The sequence below is a fragment of the Vulpes lagopus genome, chromosome 14 (assembly GCF_018345385.1).
Source record: "Vulpes lagopus strain Blue_001 chromosome 14, ASM1834538v1, whole genome shotgun sequence".
NCBI lineage: Eukaryota > Metazoa > Chordata > Mammalia > Carnivora > Canidae > Vulpes > Vulpes lagopus.
The window spans coordinates 30,900,646-30,922,903 of NC_054837.1; the positions used below are offsets into that span (position 1 = coordinate 30,900,646).

The 22,258-nt window shown below is 51.0% G+C and overlaps 2 protein-coding genes across 6 annotated transcripts in view; one reads left to right on the forward strand and one right to left on the reverse strand.

Moving 5' to 3' along the window:
• DNAH10 (dynein axonemal heavy chain 10) overlaps positions 1–12,834 on the forward strand; it is a 132,522-nt gene extending 119,688 nt beyond the window's left edge. For both annotated transcript variants that reach the window (XM_041729521.1, XM_041729520.1), the window contains 15 exons: positions 78–351; positions 1,598–1,702; positions 2,098–2,252; positions 2,787–2,941; positions 3,999–4,182; positions 4,772–4,972; positions 5,671–5,880; positions 6,053–6,148; positions 6,822–6,993; positions 7,461–7,592; positions 7,996–8,207; positions 8,299–8,466; positions 10,513–10,693; positions 11,785–11,930; positions 12,453–12,834. In XM_041729521.1, the coding sequence (XP_041585455.1) occupies positions 78–351; positions 1,598–1,702; positions 2,098–2,252; positions 2,787–2,941; positions 3,999–4,182; positions 4,772–4,972; positions 5,671–5,880; positions 6,053–6,148; positions 6,822–6,993; positions 7,461–7,592; positions 7,996–8,207; positions 8,299–8,466; positions 10,513–10,693; positions 11,785–11,930; positions 12,453–12,599 (2,538 nt within the window). In that variant the 3' untranslated portion in view covers positions 12,600–12,834. The remainder of the gene's footprint in view (positions 1–77; positions 352–1,597; positions 1,703–2,097; positions 2,253–2,786; positions 2,942–3,998; positions 4,183–4,771; positions 4,973–5,670; positions 5,881–6,052; positions 6,149–6,821; positions 6,994–7,460; positions 7,593–7,995; positions 8,208–8,298; positions 8,467–10,512; positions 10,694–11,784; positions 11,931–12,452) is intronic.
• Positions 12,835–13,416: 582 nt separating this feature from the next.
• CCDC92 (coiled-coil domain containing 92) overlaps positions 13,417–22,258 on the reverse strand; it is a 30,911-nt gene continuing 22,069 nt past the window's right edge. For 3 of the 4 annotated variants that reach the window (XM_041728354.1, XM_041728353.1, XM_041728355.1), the window contains exons 2-5: positions 17,750–17,896; positions 17,102–17,143; positions 14,111–14,832; positions 13,417–13,643 (exon numbers count right to left, since the gene is read on the reverse strand). In XM_041728354.1, coding sequence (XP_041584288.1) covers positions 13,557–13,643; positions 14,111–14,832; positions 17,102–17,143; positions 17,750–17,879 — 981 coding nt within the window. In that variant the 5' untranslated portion in view covers positions 17,880–17,896 and the 3' untranslated portion in view covers positions 13,417–13,556. Of the gene's footprint in view, positions 14,833–17,101; positions 17,144–17,749; positions 17,897–22,258 lie in introns of all 4 variants that reach the window. The other variant, XM_041728356.1, reaches the window with a different exon arrangement.

The following is a 22,258-nucleotide window of genomic DNA, read 5'->3' on the forward strand; positions in this document are numbered from 1 at the left end:
TTCTTGCCCATTTCGTACGTCATTCTGATTACGGTGTAAGTCTTTCCATTTCCATGGGGTGCGCACCTTTGCTTTAGGTATCGGAGAAGCTCAAGCTGGCGGAGAAGACGGCCTTGGACATAGACAGGCTGCGAGATGGCTACCGGCCGGCTGCCAGGAGGGGGGCCATCCTGTTCTTTGTGCTGTCCGAGATGGCCCTGGTGAACGCCATGTACCAGTACTCCCTCATCGTCTTCTTAGAGGTCTTTGGCTTGTCACTTAAGAAGTCCCTGCCTGATTCCATTCTCATGAAGCGATTACGGAACATTATGGACACGCTGACTTTCAACATCTATAACTACGGTTGCACGGGTGAGCGCCTCTCTGCCCTGATTAGGACAGACATGCCCCGAGCATGTGCCCCTTTGTCTGTCTGTCTAGATCTCTTCTGTTTAGGATGTGAGGCTCAGTTTCCCTTCATTCCCTCTTTAAAGGCCCCTTCTCCAAACATGGTCACATTGGAGGAACAAGGGGTCATGTCAGAAGTTCCACATGTGGATTTTGGGGGGGACATAATTCAGCCCCTACCAGTAGGGCAGGAACAAGGTTGAGGACTGTTGTCCCTTGCAGCTCACAGAAGGTGGAATTCGAGTCACAGATGTTGACTTACACAGTTTTTTCCCCCAAGAACACATTTCTTCTGTTTCTTTTTTTTTAAGATTTTTATTCATTTATTTATTTGAAAGAGACTGAGAAAGAGCACACACAAGCTAGAGGGAGAAGCAGACTCCCTGCTGAGCAGGGAGCCCAATGTAGGGCTTGATCCCAAGACCCTCAGATCATGACCTGAGCTGAAGGCAGATGCTTTAACCAACTGAGCCACCCAGGAGCTCCCATTTCTTCCATTTTTTTTTTTTAAAGAAGAAGAACTTTAGTATTTAGCACCCACCATCAATAAAGAATCTATTGGTGGAATGTGCTTGCTCTGCAGTGGAGGTTGGCACACCGTGACCGGCAGGCCACTACTGGCCCACTGCCTGCTTTTGTAAATAGTGTGCTATTGGAACACGGCTATGCCTGTTTGTCTCTGTGTCATCTATGGCTGCTTGTCTGCTGCAGGGGCAGATGAGTAGTTATTTTGGAGGCCACCTAGCCTGCAAAGTCAAAAATATTTCCTATCTAGCCTTTTGCAGGGAGCTTCTAACACCTAGACTATACCAGGCAAGAACTCGCACTTAGGCAAACGACCTGTTTTCCATAGAGAAAGCAGCTCTGGACTTCTATCATACTGTCCTCCAGTCGCCTTTGGACCCTGTGCTGCGCTTCCAGGCAGGTGGGGTGGGTGCCGCTTTGGGCAGGGCTGCTGCAGATGCACACGAGTGAGCGGCACCACAGGCCAGTTGGTGGGCTCCGGGTGCAAACTGAGCCCGTGGTGTCTGTCCCTAGATGTGGTGTCTGTCCTTAGATGCCATAGACGTGGACAACTGTGCAGCAGAGACTGAGTGCCACCGTGCTGTCTGGAATTTCAGCTCTTCTCTCATGTTTAAGCTTGTGCATAGGGAACACCACTTTCAAAGTGACTTGACTCTATCAGTGCCCCTCTGATGTTTCCCTCCAGGGTTGTTTGAGAGACACAAGTTACTCTTCTCTTTCAATATGACGATCAAGATAGAACAAGCAGAAGGCAGAGTCCCCCAGGAAGAATTAGATTTCTTCTTAAAAGGTGACAAATGTGCCTCCTTTCATTCTTCCCCACTCCCTTGGCCCACGTTGCACTTGTTCGTTGAAACAGCATTACCAAAACTTCTCCTTGGAACTTGACTTCTGATGGCGCTGCCGTACCAAATATTTCAGTTGGCAGTTCCAGCCTCAGAAATGGTTCTGGTCTGGCCCGGAGCAGCCAGGTTGCTGCCCACAGGCTCCCTGAGGCTGGAAGCCACATTGACCTGCCTGTCTGGTGTCCCGGGCAGTGGGACAAGGCAAGCCGTGTATCCCTGTCTGTCCAGTCCCCTCTGGAGATGCAGGTTCTCCCAGGAGTGGGAGAAGTCAAAGTACTGAGCTGCCTGCTCCCATCGGCATGTGGCTGCCGGCTGTTTACTTCCCTTCTCTTGTGATTAGGAAACATTTCCCTGGAGAAAAGCCAACGGAAAAAGCCCTGTGCTTGGTTGTCTGACCAGGGATGGGAAGATATCATGCTTTTGTCAGAAATGTTCTCAAATGACTTCGGGAACCTTCCTGATGATATTGAGAAACACGTGGCTGTCTGGAAGGAGGTGAAACCATGTTCTCTGCCTCCGCCTTCCTTTCCCTGTCAGTCATCTTGAGATTTAAATCATGGCCTTACCCCTTGTGAGTGAGAAGATACTCCAGAGTGACCCATTCAGAGTGTAGTCAGTGCCTGCCAGCACCCTTGATCAAATTCTCCTTTATCTACCCCAGCTAGTGTTGTGGGAGAACTGTCCATCTGTCCATCCATCTGTCTGTCCATCTGTCAGTCCATCCATCTGTCTGTCCATCCATTTCTGTCCATCCATCCATCCATCCATCCACTCAGAAATGGGCACCAACCACCCTTGATGGGCACTGGGGACAGAGCAGTCAAAAAGACTCAGTCCCTCCCTCCCCGAAGGTCATAGTTTTGGAAGGGGAGGGAATCGAAAATGACAGATCTGACCGGAAGTGACCTTGAGGTCATACTTCTGTAGGTTTCATTCCTTTACAGTGACTTTTGGGACCTTCCTGTAAAAATGGGGGCCTTTTGGTTTCTGAGTTGATGCCACCACAAAAATACTCTTTGCTCTTCCCAGTGGTATGACCTGGACTCCCTCGAGCAGTTTCCATTCCCTTTGGGTTACGATAACAACATCACCCCTTTCCAGAAGTTGCTTATTTTGCGTTGTTTCCGTGTGGATCGGGTGTATCGGGCGGTGACCGACTACGTGACTGTAACAATGGGAGAGAAGTAAGTGCATTGTTGAGTTTGCTTTGCCCTTCTGTGGGGTCACTGCCCCCTGCCCTGCATCCCGGACTGGTAGACAGCAGTGAGCTTCTGAGAGAGCCACCACTGCCCTGGCTTTGAGCAGTGTTTGGTGGTCACTCTAGTTCTGCGCTATCTGGGAGAAGTACAGTGTAAACCACGTGTGTGAAGTCTTCTAGTAGCCGCATTCGGAAAGAAACAGATAAAGTTAAAATTAATAATATTTTACTCAACACATTAAAATATCATTTCAAAAAAAGTAAAAAATGAAATAAATATTTCAACATGTAATCAATACAAACATTGAGATATCTCACATGGGGTTTTAAAATTTTTTTGGTATTATATCTTCAAAGTCCTGCCTGTGTGAATTTACCCTTGCTGCCCATCTCAGCTTGGACTGGCCACACTTCACATGCTCAATAGCCACACAGGCCTACTGACCTTCCATACTGGACAACGTGGCTCCAGGACTGAGGCCAGGCAGATGACTTGGGCTTGCAGACTCATGCTCAGATGGCAGCGAGTGAGCGAGGCTGGGTGGGGACTGCGACAAATCAGAGCAGTCGACCCTGGTCCACAGGGGCAGCTGCCCCTTAGTTCCTGTTCACACCAGTGGGCAAGGGGGACCCAGAGTGGCTGGATCCTCTGACTCTTTGAAAGAAGCTACAAATTTGGGGTTCTACATGAAATTGCTCAAGCCTGATGTGTTGGCAACTCATTTTCAAAAATCTTGAGAAGTGGGCCATTCAGGACATACCTGTGGAGTTGTTGGTGTGGAACCTCTGGGCTGTGTGCCAAGGGGACGTCCACCTTGAAGGGCCCCTGTCAGGAGGCATCCCCATGGATGTGCTGGGTTGTGCTAGGGGATGCAGTGGGGCCCCTGTCCCCTAGGACTTCATCCTCTCGTGTGTGATTATGCATAAACACTGGACTCACCTATGCAGAGCTATAGCAGAGGAACAGCCAGAAGGTTCTGGAAGGGATGAGGCAAGTGTGCTGTGGCTGTCCTCCATGAGGGCCCCCATGTTTCCCTCACTAGGTATGTGCAGCCCCCGATGATCAGCTTCGAGGCCATCTTTGAGCAGAGCACGCCAAACTCGCCCATTGTGTTCATCCTCAGTCCCGGCTCCAACCCTGCCAGTGACCTTATGAAATTAGCTGAGCGCAGTGGTTTTGGAGGAAACCGCCTCAAATTCCTTGCCATGGGTCAAGGTCAAGAAAAGGTAATTAGTTGTTGGAAGGAACAAACTCTAAATGTAGGTGATGTCACTGGCCTCCATTAGCAATGGGCTAACATCTGGTTTCAAGGGTGCTGCTCCACGGTGAGCTGGGTGCATTTCCAGTCCCTTGAGCAGCACTCGGGTACCAGGATGATGTGGGACACTAGGATGGTTCTAGAGTGGGCATGCTGTCACTGCCCAACCTTGCCTGGACGTTGTGCTCTGTTGTTTCCAATGTCTGTCCACACATAGTCCTCCTTTCCTCCAGTCTTAGTGACATCCCTGTTTCTAATTAGGGTTGTCATTATCCCCGTGGCATGGCCATGGGGGTAGTCAGGGCACTGCTGCAAATGTCCCAGAGAGCCTGGAGCTCCAGGCTGGGACCAGCCTGGTGGCCCAGTGGCCCTGAAGGGATTCTAAAAGATCAGTTCTTTGAAGGCAGCCTCTGTAGCTCCTGGGTCACTCATATCTTCGTGCCTTCTGCTGGAGTGGGCTCTTTTTTTTCTCGGGGCATGGAGTGGGTCTCTGGGAGATCACAGGATCGGTGTGACTTTGGGACACTGACTCGTCCCTTCTCTCCCCATCGATGCAGGTGGCTCTGCAGCTGCTGGAGACCGCGGTGGCTCGTGGGCAGTGGCTGATGCTACAGAACTGCCATCTCCTGGTCCGGTGGCTGAAAGATCTGGAGAAGTCCCTGGAGAGGATCACCAAGCCCCACCCAGATTTCCGCCTGTGGCTCACGACAGACCCCACCAAGGGCTTCCCCATTGGAATTCTGCAGAAGTCCTTGAAGGTCTGGCTTTAGGACAAACACCCCATCCCCACAGCCCCGTGCCTCAGATCACCACCATTCTGCCGTGTGTGTGCATGTGTGTTCGTGTGCGTGTGTGTTTGCAAATAAACCTAGGACACAGCCAGAGTCTCTTGGCCACCCTTCCCACTTCAACCTCTTCCTTTCTCTTCAGAGATAAGCAATGCCCTGCACTGGGTGAGTTTTGAGGGCGGCAATTATGACTCTCTGGCCTGCCTTTACCACTTCCGCATGTATCCAAAACAAGATCTAGGTTCGTTTTCCAATACTTCCCATTTATTAAACCTTCTTTTTATCTCTAATGATAGGCCCACCCACATCTAGCTCTGGTGTCTTATATGCCCCATTGAACTTACTCTTCAGAGAAGTTCTGTTTGGAAATGTCATCTGTCATCAGGGGCAGGTAGAGGGAAAACTTTACTACTCCCATTTTGCATTTGAAGATTCCATGGCCCAAAGAAGCTCAAGAACCTTCTTTGGGCCATTTGATGAACAGGAGCCAGAACAGTATCTAGTTCCTTAACTTCTTTGGGCCCTTAACAAGAGACTTTTGCTCTCTGGGGAATGGGAAAGGTGGCCACACAGAGGTGAAGGGAAAGCCTGAGATGTCTACATTTTGCACGCTCTTCCAAGCTGGACTCAAGGGCCTGTGGTTTCTGTCATGATTTACCTTCTGGCAGGTTGTTATGGAGCCACCCAACGGGCTGAAACTCAACATGAGAGCAACTTATTTAAAGATCTCTCATGACATGCTGGAGCAGTGTCCGCACCCCGCTTTCAAATCCCTGGTCTACGTGCTGGCATTCTTCCATGCAGTGGTGCAGGAGAGGAGAAAGTTCGGGAAGATTGGGTGGAACGTGTACTATGACTTCAACGAGTCTGACTTCCAGGTGAAGACATGTGGTTGCTGCTCCTCCTGAGGAACTTCCTCCTCAGCCAGCTTGTCTCCCCCCCACTTTCTGCAGCTAGGACGGCTGCTCCTGCCTGCACTTCGGGAGAGGGGCACAGCTTGATCGACTTGGTGGGCTGGACGATAACCAAGCCTGTCCCTCCTCTCTTAAGGTCTGCATGGAGATTCTGAACACATACCTAACAAAAGCCTTCCAGCAACGTGACCCTAGGATCCCGTGGGGCAGCCTCAAGTACCTAATTGGAGAGGTAGGAGCGTCTTGGGGGACCTTTCATGGGCTGCCTCCCAGGGCTGGAAGTGGGCTGTGGCCTGGTGCCCTGTGCATGACCTCTGAGCCCTTGGTGACTTCCCTCTTGCTTCTGCCACCTATCAGCTGAAGGCCCTAGGTCTCTGAGGAATTCTATTGGCTCACCACCTGGTTGTCTTTCTTCTAAGCGGGTTCCATCCACATGGAGGTTCTAGATTTATCACTGCTGGGTGCTGTGTTCTCTAGGGGTCGGCAGTTCCCCACCTGGCTATGCCTTGGGCATGTCGTTGTAATCTTGCTCCTGTTCAGTAGGCACGGAGGTCCACACTGGGGACCATGACTTTATACAGGCCTCCCTCACAGCCTGCACATGGCTCACACAGGGACATCACCAATTCCAAAGACCAAAGTGGCGGCTGGCTTCTTTAGTTGCTCTGTGGTCTGTTTACTGTGTTTGGGTATTTTGCAAATGGCATACAGGCTCCCAGCACTTCACGAGGGCTGCATATCACCTGGGGCACCTGTTTACACCATGGGTCAAAAGGCATGTGATCAACATGGTTTGAGCTGCACAGTGGCCAGGCCAGCAGGAGTCTCCCCAAGGGTACCTCAGGTCTCAGGGTTCCCCTGGCGGGTCTTGGGTTCCTGGCCAGCTCTCGCTCCCCATAACTTAGGTCATGTATGGAGGACGGGCCATCGACAGCTTTGATCGACGCATCCTGACCATCTACATGGATGAGTACCTGGGAGACTTCATTTTTGACACTTTCCAGCCATTCCACTTCTTCCGGAATAAGGAAGTAGACTATAAAATCCCCACTGGTGATGTAAAGGAAAAATTTGTCGGTGAGATTTCTCAGGCATCAAATATATGTTAAAAGTGTTTTCTAAGGGAGATCCACCATACATTTCAGCTGTTCTGTTTTCTATGGTAGCCTTGTTGGCTCTTCTGACCTCTCTGCTGGTGGGGATCCTTGACGGGTGGGCCTGCTCTGTTACATTTTTTTAGGGAGCCCAGCAAGTCCTTTATACCCTCAGTGCTGATGGAGTTAGTTCAGATTTCTTGCCTGGAATGATGACAAATATGTCAGATTCTGCCCAGAAGGGCAGAGTGGCCTAGGAAACTCCCTGAGCATTTTCATAAATGATTAGTACACAGCTGGAGTAGGGTATGGTGGTATAGATTTTTTTAATTTAAAAACAGGTCACCCATTAAGCAGTGGAAATTAGTCTTGCATATCTGGGGATGCTGAGGCTGTGGGACCTCAGAAATCGAGGGTGGTATTACAGGGTATTCTCTGTTCTGATTATAGAAGCCATTGAGGCCCTCCCACTGGCCAACACACCTGAAGTGTTTGGTCTTCATTCCAATGCTGAGATTGGCTATTACACTCAGGCAGCTCGAGACATGTGGGCTCACTTGCTGGAGTTGCAGCCTCAGACAGGTAAAGTCTACCGTGGAGGACTGAATTAGTTTGGTTAGGGTGGAAGGTGTTGGCACAAAGTGCTATTGGTTCTTGTAGTTTCTATATTGTTTTTTTTTTTTTTAAATTTATTTATTTATTTATTTATGATAGTCACAGAGAGAGAGAGAGAGAGAGAGAGAGAGAGGCAGAGATACAGGCAGAGGGAGAAGCAGGCTCCATGCACCGGGAGCCTGACGTGGGATTCGATCCCGGGTCTCCAGGATCGCGCCCCGGGCCAAAGGCAGGCGCCAAACCAGTGCGCCACCCAGGGATCCCCCTAGTTTCTATATTGTTGATGCCATTCCAAGAACCAGAAGGCTCTGGATGCCCCAGTCCTAACACCCAGATGCCATGCTTTTCCTAAAAAGTGTCCTGGTTTTAGGGGAATCCAGCAGTGGCATCAGCCGAGATGATTACATTGGCCACGTTGCCAAGGACATAGAAAACAAGATGCCTAAAGTCTTTGACTTGGACCAGGTCAGGAAGCACCTGGGGGTGGAGATCTCCCCCACGTCAGTGGTACTTCTGCAGGAGCTGGAACGCTTCAACAAGCTTGTTGTAAGGATGTCCAAGTCCCTGGCTGAACTTCAGAGGGTGAGCATGCTCCTAATGTGCAGACCACAGCCTAGATGCTCTACCCACTTCTCTGATAGTCATGCCTGATTGCTCTCCATTCTGTGCACAGGCCTTGGCTGGAGAAGTTGGAATGAGCAACGAGTTAGATGATGTAGCCAGGTCTCTTTTCCTCGGGCAAATCCCTAGTATCTGGAGAAAACTTGCCCCTGACACGTTGAAGTCCCTGGGAAACTGGATGCCTTACTTCCTGCGGCGGTTCAGCCAGTACACATTGTGGGTAAGTAAGATGCAACAGGCTCTTCATTGGTTCAACGTTCAGCCTGGACCCACCTGACCACCTCCAGCCTCTCTCTAACTGCAGTGGTGCCTTCTGTTGGCAGTTGATTGGGTGTTCTAGAAATGGTCTTGGACTCTACAGGCATATCTGTATCTTTTTTGTCCTTTTCGTTTTGTTTTCAAGACTTTGAAGCATATTATGCACAATCTGATTTATTCATCTCGGAGTCCATCTTGGCCAAATGTACTTCCTTTAAGAACATATACTTATTTAAAGATTTTAAATTTGGGGGTATCCCTGGGTGGCTCGGGGGTTTGGCACCTGCCTTTGGCCCAGGGCACGATCCCAGAGTCCTGGGATCGAGTCCCGCGTCAGGCTCCTGGCATGGAGCCCGCTTCTCCCTCTGCCTGTGTCTCTGCCTCTCTCTCCTCTCTCTGTGACTATCATGAATAAATAAAATAAATAATAAATAAATAAATAAATAAATATTTTTAAATTTAGAGACACCTGGGTAGCTCAGTGGTTGAGTATCTGCCTTTGGCTCAAGGCATGATCCTGGGTCCAGGGATTGAGTCCCACATCAGGCTCCCTGTGAGGAGCCTGCTTCTCCCTGTCTCTGCCTGTCTCTGTGTGTCTCACATGAATAAATAAGTAAAATCTTTTTAAAAAAAGGTACATGACTCAAAAAAGGACATTACTTGAAAAAAAAAGATTTTTAAATTTATTTGACAGAGAGAGGGGGCACACAAGCAGCGGGAGGGGCAGAGGGAGAGGGATAGGGAGAAGCAGACCCCCCACTGAGCAGGGAGCCCAACGTGGGGCTCAATCTCAGGATCCTGGGATCATGACCTGAGCTAAAGGCAGAAGCTTAACCACCTGAGCCATCCAGGTGCCCCTCTAAGTACATTTAGATCTACTTTAGTCTTTTTTAAGGGGACCCTGTTTTATAGATGTTCCGTGTCCTTTCCCCTGATGGACATTTAGGTGGCTCCATTTGGGGTTTTTTCTTTTTAGTCAGTGTGGACAACACTCTGGCGCACGTGTCTTTGCATTCTCACACGAGTCTATTTCACGGGTAAATCCCTCCAACAGCAGAGTTGGGTCCCAGGGTGTGCACTTTGCATTCTGATAGCTCTTGTCAGACGGTCTTCTCGACAAGTAGAAACCACAGTGAACAAATACGATTATTTCCTTCCTCTGCCGCACTGGCTGTTCTTAATATTTTGGATCCTTTCTCCCTGATAGGTAAATCATAATATGTTAGGATAGGTAAATAATACTATGTTTGGGTGTGCATTTCTTTAATTATGTTGAGGCAGAGCATATCTTACATACACGTAGATACCTTCTTTTCCCGTGAATCTTTTTGTGTCTTGATTTCCTTTTTATCCAGTTCTCTATCTTTTTAAACTGATCTTTTAGAGCTCTTTGTGTAGCAAGATTAGCTCTTTGTCTGCCAGTGTTGCATTTCTCCCAACTTGTCATAAGTCTTTTGATTTTATGGCATTCTTTCCGTTAGAAAGTTTTACTTTTTTTTTTTTAAATTTTTATTTATTTATGATAGTCACAGAGAGAGAGAGAGGGGCAGAGATACAGGCAGAGGGAGAAGCAGGCTCCATGCACCGGGAGCCCGACGTGGGATTCGATCCCGGGTCCAGGATCGCGCCCTGGGCCAAAGGCAGGCGCCAAACCGCTGCGCCACCCAGGGATCCCAAGTTTTACATTTTTATTTAGTCAAGTGTATCAGTCTGTTCTTTTATGGCCTCTGGGTTTTGCATTCCCAACTCCAAGATCGTGACGACATTCATTGGTGATCTGATCTGGTACTTTTGTGGTTTCACTTCTTTTCTAGCTAAATCTTTGTTTCCTCTGGAATCTAGTGGTTCAGCTTGTTTTCCCCAGCAGGCTGCCAGTTGTTCAAATACCCCTCTTTTTTGCCTCTACTGTGAAGTATGCTTTTATCATGAACTAAACTTTTGATCAGCTCCAGCCCTGGCACTTGATGGTGGCCCCGGGCTCCTGCCAGTTTCCCTCCCTCCCCTCCAGGTTACTGAGAGTGAGCCCAGTGTGATGTGGCTCTCGGGGCTGCACATCCCAGAATCCTACCTCACGGCCCTGGTGCAGGCCACCTGCCGGAGAAACAACTGGCCACTGGACCGCTCCACCTTGTTCACGCAAGTGACCAAGTTCCAGGATGCAGATGAAGTAAATGAGCGGGCAGGACAAGGTACAGTCAGCTCGCGGTGGAGTGTCCCTCCTCGGGCCACCCCCGATTCAGAGGAGCAAGAGAATGTGGGCCAAAATGGGCCAGGCCATGTTCAAAAACGAGCTAACATTGGTTAACTGCCGCTAACATTGGTGCTGTGTGTGTACTAACCGTGTCTTGACCTCTCTGAGGGTGAATACATGGGCTTCTCTTCCAGTTTCAATGCCGAGACCTGGGGTTGATGTCATAGGGACCTGAACCATGTTCACCCTGCTTGTTTGTGGGAGTAGGCTCCTCAGTCAGAATTAGATCCTTCAAAGAACTGGATCCCTGAGGGCTTCTCTGGAAACCCTGAGGGGCCAGGGGGGTGGGTGCAAAGAGGGCAGGTCAGACCAGGTTGTACCCGTTAAATTATAACGTCAGGTCCCTTCAGCATTGGTGACTGGTGCCGCAGACTGGCTGGGAACTGCCATTTCCCAGGGCTGTGCCCCATAGAGGACCTTTCACTGTGAGCAGCAAGAGCCCTTGAGTGAGCTTGGAGTTGGGGTTCATGGTGGAGATTCAGGGATGCGCACTGTCCCCATAGCACAAGGCCAGCGAGGTTTCAGAGGAACTGGCAGGTATCAGGGCCACCACACTCTGTGGGCGAGCGACTGTCCTCTGCTACTGTGAGAGTCTCCTTGTTCTGCTCCCCAGACACCATTTTCTCTGCCAGGCTTTGACTTTCTACTCCCACTCCCTCTGGCTCAGGAGGGGTTTGGGATTGCTGTGGTACCAACTGGTGCTTCTGTCTTTATAACCTGGGGGCCCAAGCGGTCTAGGTCTGTGTGCCTTGAAGCAGATTTCTGTGAGAGGCAACCACCCCTTGTCTCCTTGGCCAAGGCTGGGGGGCGGGGCTCCTGAGGTCTACAGAGTGTCCTTTCTGGGATGTCCCTCTATAAAAGAAGAAAGGACGACCACCTCTTCTGGAAAATGGCCTGGGCTGTGTCTGGGGGAAGGAAAGCCAGCTAGTTGCCTTTGTGTATGTGTGCTACCGACATCTAGTAGAGCTGCTGCACAGCAGCATTGCTGGTGCCTCCATGTCAATCCTGGTCTCTTCCTGGTATCTCTAGGATGCTTTGTTTCAGGACTGTATCTAGAAGGCGCTGACTGGGATGTAGAAAAAGGCTGTCTTATCAAGAGCAAACCCAAGGTGCTGGTGGTTGACCTGCCGATCCTGAAGATCATCCCCATTGAAGCCCATCGCCTCAAACTGCGGGTAGAAGGCTGACGCCTGCTCCTGTGTCCCCCCCTCCCCCACTTCTTAGCGTCGGGTCACACATGGGGTGGTTCAGACAGTCTTGCCCTTTAAAACACGGGGGCTTAACCTTTTGTGGACGGGGGAAACCTTGAGACAGGACAGAAGCTTGGAGCCACACATGTGCACTTGTAAGCAGAGACTCCCTGGGCAGCACAGCTTCAGGCGCAGAGCTGTGATCCGGCCTGACTTCAGGAGAGACTCCTCCCTTCCCATCACATTCTGCGGACATTGCTTGAATCTTAAAGTACTTACATCTGGCATGGCAGCAGGCGCCTCCTGCCTGGCCTCGAGCCCAAATCTGCTTTTAATGTGTCTGTGGGAAGCCCTGTCCGCCTTCAGTTAGCGGAGGGAGGCCCGCAGAGCCTCGGCCAGGGCTCGTAGGAGGCACACTGCCCTCGGCGCTAAGGTGGAGTGGCACATTCCCCTGGGCCTGAGCTCCTGTGCCCTCCGTGGGGATCTCACATACGGTTTCCTTTGCAGAACACCTTCCGGACGCCAGTCTACACCACCTCCATGAGAAGGAATGCCATGGGAGTCGGCCTGGTGTTTGAAGCTGATCTCTTCACCACGAAGCACATTTCTCACTGGGTGCTGCAGGGAGTGTGCCTCACCCTGAATTCCGATTGACTGGGCAAAGAAACCCACCCTGTGAGCTCCATATGGGCTGGCGGTTGCAAATGGGAATTTGTAATAATGGTCATGTCCCCGGTCCCCTCTTGGGGCCTGGAAAGGCTGGAGGTGGACTCTTTCCATATAAATTAAGCTGATGGTTTTATTTTTCAGCTATTTCTAAGGATTCTGCATATTTGAAAAGTAAATACTAGAAAGCATTTTAAGGTATGTTGTTTTCTTTCCGTTCTCAGAGGAGACGTGTGATTAGGCAAAGATGCCGGGCTGCTGGGTGGGGTCACCAAGTCCTCTTCCAGGGCCCATAATACTGCCCAGAGCAGGGATGGCCACCCCTCCCACCTTCCAGAGCTGTCCAGCCCACAAGCTGGGGGTGGGGAAGGACCTTCGGCTGGTGTGTAATTCCCACCACCTGGCCGGGTCTGTGTGGCACCGCGTGCAGACTTAGAACAGCCCGCTGGCTCCTGGGCATCCCTTCCTTCTGGCACCCTGGGGCCAGGCCTGCTGGAGGGGAGGAGTGGCTTTACTCTCCAAGGATGGAGCAGGGTGGAGCATCAGCAGGGTAGAGGGGCAGGGGCCAGCCATGGGCCTGAAAGCCTACAATCTTCATAGGGGCAGCTCTGGACAGTGCCGTAGAATAGGGACTCCACTTTCTGGAAGACAAACTGCCACCACTGGGCGGGAGCCCTGGCACATGACACAGGGTGAGAATGCAGTAGTGACTGAGGGGCCAGCTGCTTCTGCCCCTCCCACAGCCTCCCTCCTGCCCCCACTCCTCCCTCGGATAGCTTAATAAAAGACACAAAACAGAAAGAGGCAGGTTTAGAAAATAAAGTTTGTTGGGATCTTGAACATTTTGGATAAAACTAACAAAAACTATGAACACACATTCAGATTGTGGTGATATGAGAAGTAACATCATCTTATTTAGTTCCTGTGATATACACATACAGCTGGTCAGCTACCGGTGCTGCCCTGGGCAAGGCTTGTTGGGAGGTTACAGGGTCTCCAGGTGGGAGCAGGGGCTGCTCCGGACGGGCTGCCCTGGAAATTGGAGCGAGAGGGTCAAGGTCGGTCGGCATGTATTGCTCCGACTGCATAATGAGGCGTGTGACTATCTGATTTCATTAACGCTGAGTAGTGATGCAGCCTGTGGCCTGTGCTTTGTCCACGAGCGCACGGAAGTTACACAGAGTGGGATTAAAAGCAAGCGATTCGGCACACAGGTGTTTGGCCACAGCAATTAGTAAATACATATTCTGCAGCAGGGACACGATCATATTCTGGTGTCAGTGAGAGGGCAAGAGGAGCAGGAGAAGAATCTGTTGACAGGTCTGAAAAAAATTTGGCATGCATGGGAATTAAAAAAAAAAAAACAAAAACGTGTGGATGAGTTTTTCCTAGTAGCAATCACAGTGCATCGACAGCCAAGGGTGAAGGGTTGCCTGGAGCAGGCCTCACACAGTTCTGTCCGTCCCTGAGTGCTTCCTCACAACCTTTCCTCCATTCACCTGGTCGACTGCCAGCGTCTCCAGCTCAGGCTGGGTGTGTGGTGGGGCAGCATGGTGGATGCGATGGGCCACCCCCACATGAGCCTTGTGTTGCTGCTCGCGGGCTGGGCTGTGCCGCTCACTTGAGCCGCGGTCGGAGGCGATGGGGGGGATGACCAGAGGCCTCTCCTTGATGAGATGGGCCTCAGCTGACTCCCTGGCCAGCAGGAATGGGGTGGGGTCAGGCATGGCATCCACTGGCTCCCGCAACAGTAGTTTCCGGCTCTCGGCCCCAAATCTGTAGACCTCTTCAAATTCCGGGTGCAGAGGGGCTGAGAGGCTCTTTTTCATGCGGCGGCGGGGCGTCTCAGGCAGCTTGTCCTTGGGGGGCGCCGGCTTGTAGCCAGCCGGCACAGGGCTCCCCGATGGGCTGCCATCCGAGGTCCCACTGGCGCTCATGAGCTTTCGCTTGGCGGCGTGCAGTTGGGCAGTCAGGTAAGCGATGGTGCTGGCGCGCTGCTCCAGCTCGCCGGACAGCATGTTCAGCTTGTGGCTCTTCACCTTGAGCTCCTCCAAGTACTTCTTCTCCCGCTCCTTGACGGTGTTCTCCAGCACCACGATCATGGCGTTCTTCTGCTCCAGCTCTTTGAGTAGTTCGTTGTTCTCTTCCTCCTGCAACTTCAGTTGGGCTTCCAGTTCTTCACATCTTCTCTTTAGCTCACTGCTTCTGGAAGACCCATCTCCTAGAAAAGCAAGCCAAAGGATGGGTTTAAGACACCCCCTCCCACCCGCCGCCACCACCCCAAGCAGAGGCAGGGAGTCCTCCTGTCTAGGCTGGCCCCTCTCCCCAGCACGGGGATGGGTGAGAGTGCTGCCAGGGGCCACGGGCATCTTGCCCCTGCCTCCATCACTCTCCCTTCACCAAGGTGGGGACCCAGTGCCCTCTGAGTTCCTTCCAGCTCTCGGTGCCCTGGCTCATTGCACAGAAGAATGCCTCCACACTTCAGAACTGCTCAAGTCACAACAGGCAGTCTCAGGGTATTGGAACAGTGAGCAGATCCCTGTCTGCTTGGGCAGCATTTACTAAGTGCCTGCTTCATTTGAAGCACCATTTTGAAAGACAACTAAGCACAAACTCTGAAGCTGCAGAGAGAGAGGGGAGGCCGCCACCTTCCCTGCCGCACAGGCCCTCTGTCTCAGCATGTCTCAGAGTGGTGGGTATCCCTGTGCCTGTGCTGGGGCTCTGCCTTGGCCCCTGACCCACCCCATGTGTGCCCACCACCAGCCGCTCAGGGATGCCCCCGGGCTGCGGGGGCCTGTGCAGGACAGGGAGCCGGCATCTGCGGGCACCTCTCACATGAGGTAGTGGTGGGGTGAGTGGGGACCTGACTCCAGGGCTATGGACCGATGTTTATTGGCTCCCAATTTGGATCTCTTCCGTCCACCTGTCCCCGCCTCCCTGAGACTCCAGAGAGCTGCTCTTTAGTTCCCAGGGATCACCACCTCCAAAGTGGCACCTCTGATTTCCACTCTTCTATAGGAAGCTCTGCTCTACCTCCTCCACCTTTCTAGAAGTTTCAGTCTTTCCCCATAAAAGCTGCATGTGCACTGAGCTGAGGCAGCAACTGCTCTTTATCACCTACAGCCAGACTCCCCAGCTGCCCAAGTGCTCAGTCATAGTGTCACTTTTTAAGAAATAAAAAACCTTTTTTTAAGTCACCAAACATGGGGCTCGAACTTAAACCCCGAGAGATCAAGAGTCACAGGCTCTATGGACTGAGCCAGCCAGGTGCCCCTCACTGTAGCATTTTTTAAACACATTCTCAGGTCCCCTCCTTGACCCTTGGAATCAGAACTTCAGGAGAGGGAGTCCAGGAGCCTGTATCTTCACCCTGGGTCCCTAGACTGAGCAAGTTCTTCAACTGCTAACATAAAGCAGTGATTTCCAGTGCTGGGAGGGGGAGCTGCCCCCACCAGGACCAGCTGAGAGCTCTCCAACTGCCCCCACAGGAGACACGTTGGACACACTGTCACCTTGGGCCCCTGCTGCTGCTGATGGTGGGTGTGTGGCCTTGGGATTTAGGGCTGAGAACCTCGAGGGGCTCTCTAAAGGCCAGGGGAGGAGGAATCAGGCATACGAGCTCCTTCCTCCTGTATGTAGAGGGTTCAGGGCAAGAATCATGCTTCTTCTGAACAGCCTGGCCAGGACGGGGCATGGATGTGAGGACACCCTGATTCCTGCAATGTGGATGGCAGGGGTGCAGGACACCCTATTCTCCTGAATCCCTGGAAGCCCACATCCTGGCCCAGGGATATGGGGGTGAGGGGGGAGAGAACCTGGCAGCATAGGGTAGGCTCTGGTCTCCAGGCTCCTCCTCTGCCACACAGACAAAAGGACATCTGGGCCCCTGAAAGGTATCCTTAGGAGACTGTAACCTGAGTGCCACGAATGGAAAAGTCAGTGCTTGGTCATGCACTGAGACCCATGGAAAGGTCTGTGTCTGTCACTGGGACTCGGACACACTCATGAATAATGACTGCCGTTGTGCAGTCTATTTAGGAAAAGGCATCTTGACTCCAGTATGGATTCTGCACTTTCCAAATCCTCACTCAGTTCCAGGGAGCAAGCTATTTGTTGTTGGACACAGAGGCCCCAGTTCTAGCTCCTCTGCCCCAGATGCCATCAGGATGTTATCTTTGGGGCTCCCTGAGGATTCTGCTTGGGGGAAGAATTTCTGGGACTGCAGTCTATATAAAGGCATTCACGATCCTTTGGGGACTGTCTAGTCATTTGGTGGCTCATTCAACCAGTGTGTCAGGAGTGCCCGCTCTGTGCCAGGTCCTGGGCGAGGCTTGAGGGACAGAGGAGGAGGGACCCTGCTCCTTCTCCTCTTTCTGGCTTATCTAGCAAATACATTTTCTTCTAAATATGTAGCTAGTGAACAAATGGCACCAACATGTGCCATAATGGGAAATACTATTGTTATTCACTTTTGGGGAGGACATTCTTACCTGTCTGGTCTGAACTTTTGACGGTCAGCTCATATGTTAAATCTAAAAATGAAACCATATACATTAATTTTGTATGTTTACAGTAGGTTTCAAAGCCTTTATCAGCTCTGAAAAATGCAGAACTGATTCCCATGATCAGCCTGCGAGTTCTGCCCAGACAGAGCAGGGTTTGGCAGTATTAGTGGCAGGCGTGCAAATGGCAGGAACCACCCGTGGCCACTATCCTTCGTAGGGCTCAGGGAGACCCTCCCTTCCCTCAGGCACACCCCAGCATCCATAGTTAGCAAGCAGCTTGCTCTGTATGTTACACTTTGGTGATCAGTTCCAAAATGCACTGTAAATCCTAACCATTGCATTTTGATCTTCTAAGTCCTCAGTATGCCAAGAAATGGCTTTGCAGCTTTACACTTGGTGCATGTCGATTAGGCAAAGAGATGAGGGAAGACACTGGAATGGATTCCAGCAATGGTGGGCTTAACCATGTCAGAGAGAAGAGTGAAATCCCTTCTCACTCCACTTCTAAATGAGTCTGGCACAGCTCCTGAGCCAACTGCTGTGTGAGACAGTCCCGACAACGGGCCCTGCTTTGCTCCACAGCCCCGGCAAGCCTGGAGGCCCTGCTCAGGAGGTCGTGTGGGGCCCTGGTACCTGTGCAGTGTTGCTGCAGCCGCCTGATCTCGGCGTGCAGCCCCTTGAGGGTGCTGGCGTGTTCCCGCTGAAGGAACAGGAGGTTCTTCTGGGCACTGTGCAACTGGTTCTCCAGGTTTGTGGCTGCCATGGTGACATCCAGATGACCTGCGAGAAACAGACCCTGGTGGCTGTCCCTGACAACAAGGGTTGAGGGGGCCAGGCCGGAAGAGGGTGCTGCCTGCAGTCTGCCCTCCTTGGCTTTGGGGAGTTGCAGGCAGCATGAGGCTGGGCTCCAGAGGCAGAAGAGGTACATCAGGCCTGGGCTCCCTGGTTCCAAATCCTAGTCTTTCCACATGCCACTGAGTTTCAACAGACTGTGACCCAAACTGCTAGACTGCCAAAGATTTCCCTGACAGTGTGGGTACATGCTGACAGCATCCTCACAGGAAAATCGGGCACCTGGGCAATGAGGTGAACATTTCCTCAAAATGGTATTGAGAGCTGGCCAAAGCAAGCAGCAGAAGGAAGAGGCGTGGAGAATTCTAGAAGGAAGTCCCTGGATTTCAGAGCTGAGAGGAGCCCTACATCTTTCTTTGGGAAAGGGCCATGTGGTGACTATGGGAATCTGGAGTCTGTCCCTAAAACCTGCCTCCCACCCACGGTGGCTTCAGTCATCAGCAGCTCACTCAGGGCCTCATATTCTTTGCCTTTACTGTAACTTGAGAAATGTGAAGTCAATTGGGCTTTCTGGAAAAGCAACTAAAGAAATTCAAGACGCCTTGCACAGCACTGAAAAATGCAAAAGACTAAATGTGGATTATTTGCTCAATTATTCTTGCAAATGCAGAACCTTAGAGGGCATTTTTCCTCATTTGCTATGCCAAAGAGCCCTCCCAGAGGAGACACCACTTCTCAAAGGGCTTCCAGTCTGTGAACGGCTCTGGTACTATCACCACATTGGGTGACACCCATCACTGGGATTTGCAAGTGACATATTTACACCCCAGCTATGGAGCTAAGAAAAGTTCATAACTGGAATTCAAGATATGTGTCTTCACTCACAGAGAAGCTTCCTGAGATGTCCTTGGGCCCCAGGCTTTGCTCCAAAGGAAAGTTAAGGAGGAAATAGAGTGTGGCAGGCAAGCCAGAAAGAGGGAGAGTACAGGGAACAGGTACAGAGGAACAAAAGGACATTCTGGGGGGAGGGATGTAGTGGGGGGACACAGCACAGCATCTGGTGGCAGTGTTAGCCACTTCCCCTTGGCTGGGGGCAATTTGGCAAAGTCTGTCTAGAGCCTGGGAGTATATTATCCCTATGACTTTGCAATTTCATTTCTAGGAATCGACCAAAGGACAAGATTTATTTTTGTGTGAAAAGAGACAGCCATGACAATGGCCATTACAGTGCAGTTCACAGTCAGAAAAGACCGGAATCAGAATCCAACAAGAGAGAACTGGCTAAGTAAATTATAGCGATCGTTCTAGGGAACAAAGATGAGATTTCCCAGGCCTTTAACTTGACTTCAAGCTGGCTACGGCTGAGGCCAGGGTGGAGTTTCCATCAGACAGAGTTTTTCCACTGGGAGCTGTGAACAGCCTTCCAGTTTCCACCACGAAGGCATGTCTCTGCTGCAAGCACAAGGGTTCCTGGCCAGAACCTGGGCCAGGCAGGGACATATACCTGGGACCCCAGAGTTCTGGAGAGCCCATGTCACTGGCCAGCATGTGGTCTGGAGGCAAGACACTGACTCTAATGCAGGAGCCAGCCAGGCCAAGGAGCAGAGGGGGCAGGCCAGTGTGCTCCTGTGAGAAGGAGCCCCCTCTGCCGTCCTGCTTGATGCTAACTTTATAGGCACGCCTTGCTCAAAGAAAACAGGAAACACTGAAATTTCAAAACCTTTGTCCAGCACTGATAGTACAAGATGATATGTGCCCATAACCTACCAGAGGGGGCAAGGCAGGAAGTAAAAATATAACCTCAGTGGCCACCCCGTTCCAATGATGGTGTGGTACTGCATTTTATTTGTAACACATTTAAATCTGATGTAAATAAGCCTTCACATTCTAATTGCCTCAGTGAATCAGCAGCTTTGAATTGTACTAAATCTGTAATTTGGGCAGCCCAGGTGGCACAGCGGTTTGGCGCCGCCTACAGCCCACAGCGTGATCCTGGAGACCCCGGATCGAGTCCCACGTCAGGCTCTCTGCATGGTCCCTTCTTCTCCCTTTGCCTGTGCCTCTGCCTCTCTCTCTCTGTCTCTATGAATAAATAAATAAATAAAATCTTTAAAAAAATCAATCTGTAATTTATTAGTTCACCGTGGCAAGCACAGAAATAAGAATGTGCCCTTGAAGCTTTCCATTGTCACGGGCAGACAGTCTTGGGAAGACACACAGGTGAACAGGAAGACTGTGACCATATAACATGCAGAGCTGGCAAGGGAGCCATGGTGACTCCATTTGGGGCCGTGACAGTGGGAGGACAGGGGTTTTCAACCCTGTAGCACTTCACCTGACTGGCACTCTCTCCTTCTCCACATTCTGCTGATGTAACAGGCCTGAGTGAAGAGACACTATCCGTGCAGGGCACCCTCCAGCTGTAGGATACATACCAACAGCGCAGGCCCGCTTAGGCCCAAAGAAACAAGTCACGTCTCCAAATGGCATCCAAGCTACTAATCATTTTCCATCTGCTCAAAAGGCTAACAGTATCACTGACTTCTCAATGACAAGGAATTGCTGGAGCTTACCAGAAAGCCATGCTTTAAATTTCTTATCCTTAGCTCTTGTGACATACAATTCCGTGTCATGACCTAATCCTTCCAGTAAATTGTCAAGAATGAAGCTACGGAAGCCTCTTGTTTAGGCTCTGGAGACACAGCTGAGAGGTGTGGCTAATTTGGAGGAAGAGAGGAAAGTGGTCCTGGGAGGCTTAATTCAGAAGCTCTGAGACACTTGGGGAGTCAGAGACATGAAGGAGCATTCATGACGCATCCCTGAAAAGGTCAGCATGATCGATGAACATAAAAACACAGGGCATCTACTACCCATGAATAATGCAACTTGCTTGAGCAAAGGCATTCATCCTGTCTCAATGGTGTGTCAACCAGTAATGGAGGGCGACACTCACAGAGCACAGCTTTGCACAACACTGCACTTTCTGTGTCAAAAGGGCATTTGCTACAAATTGTGGGTTCTCTGTATTGCAGGTGTTTGTCTTGAGGAATCCGATTTCATTTCCAAGCATCACTGGGAGCTGTCAGCAATTTCAGTTATTGGCTCAGCACGGCCTGGACACTGCCCCCCCTTTCTGCTCAGAGATACTGTCCTTAGCTGCAGATGATGGGCTTCCACGTGACTGGCATTCCAGGACCCAGCCACAGGGTTGGCCAGAGGGCAGGGCCCACGCCCAGGGCGTGCACACCTCTGCCAGGAGAACTCCAGCCAAAGCAGCGGGCACAGGCATCTCGGAGGGAGACCTGTTGAATAGGCCACCTTGACCACAATTTGGAGGTTAAGCCACATATGCATTTTTTTTTCCCTGTGGTAAATTCACTAGGTAGTAAATTTCTGTTAATTTGCTATTCATTCTACGTGTTCAGCAAATGAGTGCTTGACAAAGGCTTGCTGTTCTGAATTCTAAAGACAGGTTTTAGAGACCTGGCCAAGACTGCCTCCTAGAGCGGGGAAGGATGCTGACCCCATCTCTTGGTGATAACACGCTTTTAATGAAGGTCCTTGGAGAGACGTCAGCTCCGACCTCACTGAGGCTGCTCTGTGGCAGCATGAGGACAAATAGCCTGTCAGTAGCTCGAGTCCAATTCTCATCCTAATTTAAAAGTAATGTTCTTTCCTCTCTTACAGGGCATTAATGTATAAATGATGATATGATAATTTTATTTATGGGCCATCTCCACTTGTACAAGCACAAAGTGCTCTCCTATCACTTACGTTGTTTGTTCTTATAATACTCCCCTGAGGAAAAACAGGAATATCCCACCAACAAGGGAAAACACAAATCAGAGAATGCTGCATCTGAGCCTTGCAGCTTCTCTGGGCCCTCAGGCTCTGTGGGCGAGAATCTTGAAGATGGAGGTAGGTCTCAATTCCACACAGAAAATCAGACACTTTTCCAAATGTGTGCATCGCTAATACTCTGACACGGCGGGGAAGTGAGTAGGGTACCTCACAGTGGCCTCTCAGCACGGGGAGTACACTGTTCCTCCAGCTGCACCAGACCCGGGCAAAATGACAGCCTGCTACTGGGGCCCACTAGGGCTCACCAGGGCCCACAGGCTCTCTGCTCTCCAGGTTAGACAATGACCAAAGGGCACTGACCATCCAGGATGGCAAAAAGGCTCGCCAGTGAAGTTTTCCAGGAAACTGGCTAAGGGCAGGACATTCTGGGCCTAGCTGGAGCCTTCATGAAATGGCTAAGTCAGCTTGGGGAGGAAGAAGGCACACACAGCATTGCATGTGTGTCCTGGTCCAGGGGGTCCAGCCATATACCTACTCCGAAAGCCAGGG